Source organism: Carassius carassius, chromosome 47, assembly GCF_963082965.1.
Source record: "Carassius carassius chromosome 47, fCarCar2.1, whole genome shotgun sequence".
Taxonomy (NCBI): domain Eukaryota; kingdom Metazoa; phylum Chordata; class Actinopteri; order Cypriniformes; family Cyprinidae; genus Carassius; species Carassius carassius.
Window position 1 is genome coordinate 14,185,620 of NC_081801.1, and position 11,940 is coordinate 14,197,559.

At 38.1% G+C, this 11,940-nt stretch overlaps 1 protein-coding gene across 1 annotated transcript; it reads right to left on the reverse strand.

The window, feature by feature from the left end:
• Positions 1 to 1,125: 1,125 nt before the first annotated feature.
• On the reverse strand, positions 1,126 to 3,786 carry LOC132130797 (high choriolytic enzyme 1-like). The gene is made up of 8 exons (XM_059542611.1): positions 3,636 to 3,786; positions 3,068 to 3,124; positions 2,547 to 2,711; positions 2,359 to 2,476; positions 1,848 to 2,026; positions 1,635 to 1,716; positions 1,416 to 1,543; positions 1,126 to 1,312 (listed from the first exon to the last, which is right to left on the reverse strand). The coding sequence occupies exons 3-8, from the start codon at positions 2,698 to 2,700 to the stop codon at positions 1,305 to 1,307; spliced, it is 669 nt and encodes a 222-aa protein (XP_059398594.1). The 5' UTR covers positions 2,701 to 2,711; positions 3,068 to 3,124; positions 3,636 to 3,786; the 3' UTR covers positions 1,126 to 1,304.
• Between the last annotated feature and the right edge of the window lie 8,154 nt (positions 3,787 to 11,940).

Consider the following 11,940-nt stretch of genomic DNA (forward strand, 5'->3'; position numbering starts at 1 on the left):
GTCTTCGAGTTGAAAATATTTATATTTATTTTATCTTGCAACTTTATATATAACAAACTACACTCACAATATAAGCACTTCTCATAATTGTGACTTAATATTTTATTCGTTGCCACTTTTTCCTGTAGTTACAATTTTATGTCTCATAACTGCAACTTTGCTTCAGATAAATACAACTTCATATCACATGTCATATCTTCATATAGATATGTGCAATTATGAGTAAATTCCACAATTGCTAATTGTTTATTGTAACTTGTTCTCATAATGTCACAATTGCAGCTTTATACTTTTACCATATATGCAACTAACATCTCACAACTACCATATCTTGAAATTGTGACCATCAAGTGTCGCATTACAGTTGCAATTATATTTGTCAATTGACTCAAGCTCATAATTTTTAACAATAATCTTAAAGGTGTTGTAAGTTTTTGACTACACTTAAAGCATTAAAATACCATACGTCTGCAGACATTTAAGGAACTTGCCAAGTTAACATACTTGTTTATTGGAAAAAAAACAATTATTCTCCTTTGAAAATGTGTGTTCTGAGCTGGAATGTTGTTCTTGGTTTGTGAAACTTGACCACTGCCAGTTAACTTAATTGTATTTCGGCAGCCCGGGTTGCCAGTTGGTGGAAAACATTGCATACTTAACTTCTTTCTTCTTCAGGTGTGCTAGTTCCTGTTAGTGTTGTCAATGTGGCAGCCTGCATGGGCAACAAGTCTGAGGGGCCAGGTTAAAAAAAATTTTTTTTTTTAAATGATTACAAAACACCCACACACCAACCCCACTCCAATATTTTGAATTTGGACCACAATACCATGTTCAACCAGTCGGTGTTAATCCTACATTTAAAACTAACACAATGTGACTTTTCATAAATCCACCTCTCCAACTGTTAATTTAACAGTTATTTCGGAACTTATTTTGCCCTACATAATGTAATTGTGACTTTAAAATCTCACTGTTGTCACTTTAAATTTATAACTTTTTACGGAGGCAGAAACAGGCATAGGTATATGCATCAAACAGGAAATCTGCATTGAGTGTGGTGTGCGTATTTTCCCTTAACTCAAGTAATTCAAAGTTCAGCCCTGCTAGGAACTAAAATGAAACCAGTTCAGGACTGACCCATAACAAGGTTTATTGCAATTCAGCACTGCAGTCAGTCCAATACATTTAAGTGGTCAAGTTACAGACAAAGTGAAGGAAGGAAAAGATGTACTTTGGTTATGCAGTACCATAATCATTCTGGTCACAGTCTGTATCTCACTGGGATTTCATCTTCGGTGTTCACTTTAAAAACCTGCAGGTTTAAAAAAAAAAAAAAAAAAAACCCGAGTTGTAGTACAGTCATTTCGGTCCAAAACGCCGTTTAAAATGAGACCACGTGGGTGTAATGAGCGCACCACATTCATAGAGCTTGTTGATTCGCTGAATGTCAACGGCAGACAATTCCTGCCTCTGACCAATCTGTACTAAAGGGTTAGGAATTGGAATGATTGTTTCCAAGCCAGATTGTACGGCGAAGGCTGACCTGCAGATGAAGGGCGAGAGTGAATTCCCTTGAGGGTGTACTTTATATATCCATACTGAAGCATGGAAAAGTAATATGGGTGAAGCTTTACCTTCCATAATGCATGATTGAGCTATAGTCATAAGGGGTATTCAGAGTATCGGTGTCCTTTATCTGAAAGTTGTATGAAGATGCTGTGTAAGGGCAAACAAGTGATCATTGGCACTGAGGTTTTCATTGCGATAAAATAAAGATTGTTTTTAAAAACCTATAGAATGAGACTTGTCTCGCTTCTCTCTCACACACACACACACACACACACGACCTTCTGGAACATTCTGCCAGTTGATCCAGATGTACTTGTCTCGGTCACTCCTGGTGTGCTCGTGGCTGAACCCCAGAGAATGGAGGAGCTCATGCTCAACAATCCCATAATAAATACAGCCGTCCACAGACAGAGACAACTGCTGTACACCTCCAGCTCTCCCTACAGTAGACGAGCAGCTGTAAAGAAACGCATCCAAAAGAAGTGAAAAAAAAATAAAAATAAAATTTCACACCAAAAAAAAAGAAAAGAAAAACCTGCAATATTATTATTCATATATTGCTGCATAATATCTTGTGAAAACGGTGATCCATTTCTTCAGAATTTGTGAGAAATCTTATAACAAACGTCTTTATGGTCATTTTTGCTCTGTTTAAAGCATCCTTGTAAAAACCTTAATATCTTTAAAGCAACATCTTCCTGACCTTAAACTTTTGAAGGGGATTCAGGTACATGTACATTTATTAGGGAGGTAGTAGTACATTTATTATTCAGGTGTGATCAATCTCACCCTCCTAGATTCTCAATGCTGATGTAATCCTCTTCATTAGTGCGTGGCAAAAAATGGACACAGGTTTTAGCAGTGATACTCTTCATTGCACTTTCAATCACCATTCTCTGATAATCAGCTGTCATGAACACAAAATTATGTAAGTTATTGAATGTTGATGCAGACATAAGTGGATTTAAATAACTCACAGTAGTCTTTAGAAATGGTATATGGCACTACAACCCATCCAGATGGGGACTTTGGCCAGCCGATGTAGCTATTTACACTGCTCATGGCACTTTCCATGGAATTGGTCATGGCTTTCTTGGATGCAGATACAACTATATCTCCCTCAGCAAGCATGTCACTGATCTCTGAATTTATAAAAAAAAAAAAAAAAAAAAAAAAAAAAAAAGTTAACATTAGTTACGAACTCGTGACCTTTTTATAATTTATTTAAAAGTTAAGAAAAGTTACAAGTGAACCATTGCCACTTATAATAGGGCTAATGGTTTACACCCCGCCCGAGACCTGTACCTCATACATTTATACGGTTGACAAACATGATGCAAAGCCCGTTATGTGGTCCCTCAATTCAGTCATTTGCCACCAAAATTGAGATTTGGTAGTTTTATCTTCCTATTTGGATTCATTTAATTCAAAAATAATTTACCATTTAACACACAAAGTGACTTAACATTGTTATAGTCAAGTAGTAAATAACCATTACCTTTGTTTGCCTCCAGAATTTTTGAGAAAAGATCCACACCAGTATTAGACTGGACAACTGAAGAAAGAAGAGCAATATGAAGTCATTATCTAGATTTTTGTGCATTTCATTGTTTTAATGAGTGGTTAATAATCCTGGTACTTAGGACCCAAAGGAGTCATTTAGGAGTTATTGGTTGGTCATTCATGAACTGTGTTAATTGCGTCTATAATGTCACATGAATTAGACTTGGAAAGTCAGTTTCCTCAAAAAAAAATAAAAATTTATCTTTGGTTGCATTATAATGATTACCATTTGGAAAATGATCAAGATTACACATGTGGAAATGTTTGGGGAATTTTGCTATTGAAAATATTTCACGCCACTCAAGTGAACGAAGCAACTCGAATAAAGAGAGAGCTACATGAACTCATCTTATCCGAGTCAAGCAGCACGGTTCTACCTAATTTGAAGAAGGCATGAGGGTTGAATAGAAACTCACCTTGATCAGCCTGTGGGAAAAAATAGGACACACAGTGAATGAGCGAATGAGTGAAGAATGCTCAAATCTGAGAGCTGCATCTCTTACCAAAGGACGAGCTCCAGAGAGGTTCAGCAGCACAGCCGATAAGGAGAAAAACAATATACAGGCCATTTCCCCCCCAAGTACGTCTCAAAAAAAACTTTGACCATAGAGTGGCTCTGTGTGAGGATCAAGTAGAAGACTTTTTTCTATAGAAGACATCTGGGCGTGTCCAGAATTTGTAGGGCGGCACGATTAGTCGAATGTGATTGTCAGGTGTATCTCGTCAAAAGACGTTCTGTGATTACTATTAAAGCTCCAGCACGTGCTTTCAGATGGAGCAGCATTTAGCCTACTACCCGAAAGCAGTGTTCCAAAGTGCGTTCACTTCGGTGCGTGTTAAATCAGAACGGAGGAGACTCAGACTCAGGCTTAGCTAAAAGAGGCCAGTTAAATTACACTGGTTGGCAGCGTCCTTTTTCGGATTAGCCTACAACTTTAAATGCAGGTATTGGCTTGGAGTTTACTTTAATAATGTGATGATACGAAAAACTTCAACACACACACAGGGAGGTTCAAATGCTGACTGAAGTCTTACAAAGGTGTGATTTTTGTATATAGTCTTGGCCATGGTGATCATATGCAGACAAGTTTCCAACCCTAGGAAACGTAGGCATAAAAATAAACGGAATTAAAAATAATGATAATAAAAATATAAAGGCATGGTACAGCCCAATGTTCAGTGACCGCTGATCACTGATGCAGCCTTTAATAAGTTTAGCAAAAAAAAAAAAAAAACTATTTATATAAAACACTCAATTTATTAAAAAATTATTTTTCAAAATAATCAGAGGTGGAGTGTAAGGATGTACACTCGTTAAATACACTCCGCAATACAGTACATATCTTTTGTGTTTACTCTCAATGCCGCAAGTATATTAGAGTATGCAAAATAATATTTTTACTTAATTATTCAGCCAAAAAAGTTTTTCCCCAATATGGTATTACGGTTGGTTACTAAAGTACCGTAATATTTTTTCTAATTCTGTCGTCATGGCTCTAAACCGTTTCTCTTTTCCTTCTTTCCCTAAATCAGACCAGACCCCTGTACTGCAGGATAACGCTGAACGTGCCAGCGCTGAAAAGGTTTTTAATGGTTTTCAGCAGAGCATGGAGACCCTGACAGTGCTGCTGGATCTTCTGAGAAGTGAATGGCAACCGTGATTGGGTGCCACAATCCAGACCCTGGTGTTTTTGTCTGCCAGTGTTACAACATAATGTGATTGCCAGGTGGTTTGACAATGCCTCTTTCCAGTGTCCAACGCATTGTCCTTGGAGTTGCTGAGGAGGTGCTGGCCATTCACCTCCTGAAGACCTGGAGGCAGAGCTGGATTCAAAACTTATGTTTTTCTGATGTTAAACCCAAGCTATGTTGTAAATCATTGTAAAAGATACTTTCAATAATGTGTAGAACAGAGGTCCCCAAACTTGGTCTTTGAGGGCCAGTGTCCTGCAGAGTTTAGCTCTAACATGCCTCCACACACCTGCCTAGAAGTTTCTAGTACAGTGCTTCCCAAACCTGGCTAGAAGGCCCCCCTGCCTTGCCCCTTTTGTATGTCTCCTTTATCTAACACACCTGGTTCCACTCATTAAAAAAATTATAGGACAAAAAAAATAAACCTATAGAACAATGTTAAGTGAAAAAAAATATCTCCTTTTGTACGTGAATATGCAAAACAAAAATACAAAATGTACAAAAACAAGAGTAAATGGAAACACCTATAAACATAAAAAAGGGTTTGCAATCTTAATATTAGAAAATATGACCGCAGAATATGCGAACAAAATACTGAAGTGCTCATTCCCCAAACATTTACTCAAAGATTAATCAAAAAAAGATCAAATAGAAATGTTAAAGATCTCCAAAGCAGGTTTAATTATGCACTAAATACTTGGTTGGGGTCCTTTTGAACAAATTACTAATTCAATGTGGCGTGGCATGGAGTCGATTAGCCCAGGTAGAAGTCCAGGTAGAAGAACCTGTGAAGTCCAGGTTGATTTGATCGCGGCCTTTAGCTCCTGTTTTGTCTGATATTTGGCTACTTATCTTCTTCTTCACAATACCCCATAGATTCTCTGTGAGGTTCAGGTCAGGTGAGTTGGCTGGCCAATCAAGCACAGTAATATCATGTTCATCAAACCACTTGGAAGGTGCAGGTGCTGAAGACTTGCTGCAAAATAAAATCAGCATCTCCATAAAGCTTGTCAGCAGATGGAAAATTAAAGTGCTCCAAAATCTCCTGGTAGATGGATGCATTGACTTTGGACTTGATAAAACACAATGTACCAACACCAGCAGATGTCACGGCACCCATATCATCACTGACTTCAGAAACTTCACACTGGACTTTGGATACTGTGCCTCTCCAGTCTTCCTCCAGACTCCAGATCTTGATCTCCAAATGAAATGCAAAATTTACTTTAATCTGAAAAGAAGACTTTGGACCACTGAGCAACAGTCTAGTTGTTTTTCTCCTTACCCCAGGTGAAATGCTTCTGATGTTTTTTTTTTCTGGTTCAGGAGTGGCTTAGTTCTAGGAATGTGACAGCTGTGACAGCTGTAGCCCTTTTCCTGAAGACGTCAGAGCGTGATGACTATTGATGTGCTGACTCTGGCTAGCTCTCCCAAGTTTTTGAATCACCTTTTCCTGACAATCTTCCCAAGGCTGTGGTCACCCCTGTTGCTTGTGCACCTTTTCCTACCACACTTTTTCCTTCCACTCAACTTTATATTTGATACAGCACTCTGTGGAGGGTGTTGATGATCGTCTTCTAGACAACTGTCAAGTCAGTAGGCTTTCCCGTAATTGTGGTTGCATGTTCTAAACTTGCCCAAGAGGTACTCTTTATTTATACTCAAAATTATTAAAACTAATCAATCGCATTTGAAATTGCCTTCATTTGCATAGCTTGTAAGTGAACTTCAGCTCGGTCTAGTAAATGCTGCTCCATCTGAAAGCATGTGAAAATACCACATTTAACAACATGTTTTTACTTCAAACTCACTTAATAACGTCAGTCGAGTGTTTGAAATAAATAATCTTTTTTGTGAGATAATGTGGCTTTCTTTGACAGAATAAGGCAAGCAACATATTTCATAGTATTCGAAGCAGTGATAAAGGCTATGTCAATTAGCATTGCATTATTATATACTTCATTATAATAAAAATTACGAACTCAAACCATATATTGTCGTAATTGTGAATCATGTGTTTATTATTCACGTTGAATTAATAAAACCACTTATCTCTGTTTATTCAGGAAACCCATTTCCTGGATTTCTTCTGCGAGGCATATTTGGAGTTTCAGTGCGAGATCGCCCTCTGGTCTTCAGATGGAGATTTACTGCTTATCACACAACCTTTCTTCACTGTTCTTGACAATTGCAGCTTCTGCCTAATCGTGATTTATCAAGGTATGTGGTTCCAAAAACGCATCCGGGAGTATAAGTTAATTCAACTCGGAGTATGTTCTTGGTTAAGACTCAAGACATTCTCAACAGAGTGACGAATCAATGAGTCACTATGGAGACGGAGGCTGGGTCCCAAATGACGCACCATACACTATGTACTAATACGGTATGTACTTATGCACTATGTACTAAACCATGTAGTGTATGAATTATATAGGGTTATTTTGTCATTCATAATCGGAGTCTGATAACCCCTCCCTTTTCCTTACGTAATTAAAGATGCAACAGTTGAGTGCATGAAGTCCAACATTCCACACTTGTTTTTTCAGTTATTTAAGTGCATCATCGGGGTGTTTTAAGTGGACTTTTTATTTTTGGAATTTTCAGTCTTTCATCTTCTTAAAGGGGTCATATATACTACATGCACTTTTACAAGTTGTTTGAACAAAGTGTGTTGGCAGTGTGTGTACACAACCACCCTATAATGATAAAAATCCACCAAGTGTTTTTTTTTTTTTTGTAATTTCGTTAAATGTTTTCCCCTTTCTCAAATTGAGCCGTCGGACCAAGTGACGTCACACGGTCGGAGACCCCTCCCTCAATTGTTTGATTGACAGAAGCGTTTCAGCACAGATTGGACTTGTCTTACCCAAGCGCCAACCTCCCGCTCTCTCTCGTGAGACCAATAAGGAAGTGACTAAAACGGCAATTCATGACTGGCCGCTTGAGGCTGGCTGCAAAAGGGAGTCAGTCCCATAGACTCCCCATGTTAAAATGCCCATCTTTACAGCAGAAGAAAACATGTTTACAGCCTGGTGCAAAAAATTATTTTGGTCTAAATAGCTAATTTTGCCCTTCATGACAACTGTGAGGGGGCTAAAAAATGTTTTAACTCATCCGTTTAAATTATATTAAGACTTAAGGTCTGCATAATTAAGGGCGTGGCCACTTGAGTGACAGGGGGATTGCCACTGCTGACACTGCCTTAGCGCTAGGTGGGCGTGGCTTCAGCAAGTAGCTCCCGCTTTTGATTGTCCGGGAGAGTCACGCGGTGACGCGCTGCCAATATGGCAACGGCACGCTCTGCACATTTTAGGCTTCAAAAACACACTTAAGTAGTCTACGGGTGACGTCACGGACAAAACGTCCATGTTTTTATACAGTCTATGGTCTTACCTCAGACCCGCCCTGAGTGAATCGTCATCAGTCCGAGATGCAGACAAGCATGACTCCTAAGTTACTGAGGTGTTTTGTTGTTGGATGTAATAATGAACATAACAGGAGTCATTTACTCCTGACATCTGAGCGACTGAAACCGCAGAGGATTAGCTTACGTTTTGATCTGAAGGGAATGCCCCCTTGATCTACTTAAATGCGTTTATGTTCACGCGAATCATTCATGATCCAGCCTCACCTACAGAAGCAGTGAGTATAATGTATTTAAATGAATCCTTGCAAATGGCATTTCCTAATAATGTGCTAATTAGCAAGTTTCACTATGAAGTAAACAGTCCCTCAGAGAGAAGATCATAAGAAAGGGGCGGGGTGAGCAGAGCTCATTAACATTTAAAGGAGAATAAACCAGTGTGTTTTGAAAAGAGCTGTTTTTGACTGGTTAAAAAAAATTTACACTACCATTGAGAAATTTTAAACAAACTATGTTACAGACTTTTCATTAAGAGCCTAAAGAATAATATCAACTTGTGGAAAATGGGCATTATATGACCCCTTTAACATCATAGAATAGTGCTTAAGTACACGATTTGGGATGCACATGGACAAGAAAAAGCGTGCCATGCTGGTTCTTTCTTTCTTTTGTTCAGTGGTCGTTTACATGCTTAATGCATCTCACCACCTAACTGATAGTTGTGTGATAATTTTAAAAAAAATTCGATTTAATCTTTAACTGTTCTAGTAATCCTGGAGTCCTTGATTAGATGGATCAGGTGTGTTTGATTAGGGTTTGAGGTAAACTGTGCAGGTGTGGCCCCCCAGGAATTGAGTTTGAGACCACTGCTTTAAACCCTGTGATGTGCTGAAATAACACTTCACTGCAACTGACAGATCTTTTCAATTAATTCAGACATGATCCAGAAGACTTTGTTCAAAATTGTAGTTCACTTTAATTACACAGATTTTTTTATTTAATATTTATCTATTTTTAACTAAAAACAATACTTCCTTTGTGCGCAAAACCTCAATCAGTCCCAATCCTGGACCCCCAGAAGCAGTCAGGCAATAACATCCCCTTGGGATTTTAAGGATCTATCTGATATTTGTCAAAATGTAGTTATTGCCATATTGTTATTCTGTGACAATTTATTTGCATTATGTGATATATATTTTTTATGTTGTATACATTATGGGATTTTTATTTAAGAAACAATATGGGATTTTTATTTAAGAAACAATAAGGTTCTATCTACACAGTCGAATGGAATGCAAAAACTTTGAAGCTCAATATCTCAAAACTACTCGGAATGCAGATAGAACCTTATAATTCCAAGGGGACGATAAGTCTACCATTTAAACTCTATAAATATAGTGATTATGATGTTCTGGCTTTTAAATTCGCAGAACACACTGCTTTCTTGTGAAATTATGACTTAACTATTATATTTGTTGTTGATCAACAACAACAGAAATGGGGCTGTTATTATAAATTCCTCTTACCTGAAATAAATCCAAAAATAAACACAAACATTAAATATGCTATTATTTGACATCATAATTCAATCATCTAATGTTGTACCATGAGAATTACAAAACAACCTAACAACTTTGAGTACTCGTGACTAATATGTGATAAATTAAAAAAATTGTATCTGCATTTTGTATTTCTCACTGTTATCGCATTGTTTAAACTGGAGCCACATGCTCGGATGTCTCAACTTTCGTGGACGGAAACATATGACCTTGTGTGCGAGGACACTCTGTACAAAGACGTCACTATTGCACTAGTCGGCAGACCAAGCACAATCCACTTATCTGCTGCATAAACACATCACCGCGAGATGGCGCTGCGGTGTGTCTGCACGCGTCCACCATGATGCAATTACACCATTAGCTCTTTTGAGTGTTTCATTATAGACCACTAATCTATACTAAACTAATATGAAAAACGTTTTGTGCTGCATTCAAATCGAGATTGGGTTTGTTATCAAAAACAGGTTATGTTACGGTGTACGGGTGCCATTATCAAATTACATATTATGAATGGCAGTCTTTTATGACTTATTAGGCTACTTTATTACTAAAACCTCAGTTACCATAAATAGACTACAACTATGAATACTATTTCTTAATTACTTTACCAAACGTTCTTCTCATGTTTAAAATGACCGTTTTTATCAATGTCCGTGGGAATTAAGCCAGTGCATTCTTTGGCTGAACTGTATCCAGTTTATTTTTTTTTCAAGTCACCATATCTCTTAGGAGGACAAAATGGTTTTGTGTATGTTTCATTGGGAGCTTGTTAAAAAGAGAAACAAGGTGTCGTGGATTGTTTAACATGAGAATGATTCAGTGTCCATTTACTACATAGCCTTCACCTCCCAGCTGTTGTCTTTTTGAGGTTATTAGTGTTTCTGTAGATGTTCCCACCTGTTTCTGGGGTCATGACCTCTGTCAGCATTCCAGAGCACCGAGGTGTGACCTTTTGTGGAAGAACCATAAACCAAATTTGCACAAAAGCATCTGGCTGAGAAGACCTCATGATACTCTTTTAAAGTTGTAAAACATCTACCAAACCGTGACATAACCATTAAAACGAGGCCGCGTGAGGAAACGTGCCGTTAAGGAGCTCTAAGAAAGCGCTTCGGACAGAATGCGCGAGCTGCGTCGGGGAATGACCTTGGATTCAAGGTCGCGTGCGCGTTCTCAATGACAGCAGGAACACTAGCGTTTCGTGTTTCTTCCTTAATCATTTACCGCGTGGCTTCTACAACCACACGTAGCCTACATGGATATTGTTCTTATTTGGAGCTTTTATGAATGCCTCGTTTCTTTTATTTTTTACAAAACACAAACAGACAGTTTTCAGTCACGCCGTCTGAGACGCATTCCTAAAATAGACCACTAATAGCCTAATGATTTCCTTAACACGGGAGTCTTTTCCGTTACAGCATTGCGCGGCTCTGAGACGCAGCGCTCTCCTCCTCTCAGCCCTGAGCTGTGATCAGGTTTCGCGGATTGTAGTCTCTCCTTCTTTCTCTCCTCAGTCACTGAACTCTGAGCTCACAGCTCAAAACTGTTGTATGAACCAGCTGACTATGGGAGGCCTAGAGCAGCGAGTTGGGTCAGTGTCACAAGACCGAGCAGACTGACATTTTCCATGCCATCTAAAGCATCTTTTTTCTGAACGTGACGTGTTTGGACCACACAGGCTATATTTTAGCTTATATTCAACACGATATAACCTGAGCACTTCTAAAACAAGTAGTAAAACAAAAGGCCATATTATGATATTTAAATGGGATTTGCTATGAAAAGGGAGTAATAGCCTACACATCTTACAGACTTACTCAGAAAAACACAATACACGTGGAATAACGCCATAAATGTTAGGCTACATATACTGTAAGCCTGGTTTAAATAATAGATAACAAAATAAGAAACATAACCAAAGGTGATGCGTCACGCAGAAACTTCTGCAGAACTACTGTTTTTCACTGCAGCCTAAATCATAATGTGACTTAAAAAAAATATTTTTACTGTAAAATGCATGTCTCATTAAATATAATTTACCTCCATATAGGCAACAGTAACTTCAATTCACAGGATTTGTGGAATTCGTTAATTTTAACAATTTATTACGCTATTATTATTATTTTCCCTTTAAACTATATATTTTTTTTGCACTATGCTTGCATGTGAATGACTTCAAATGAGTTCCATTAA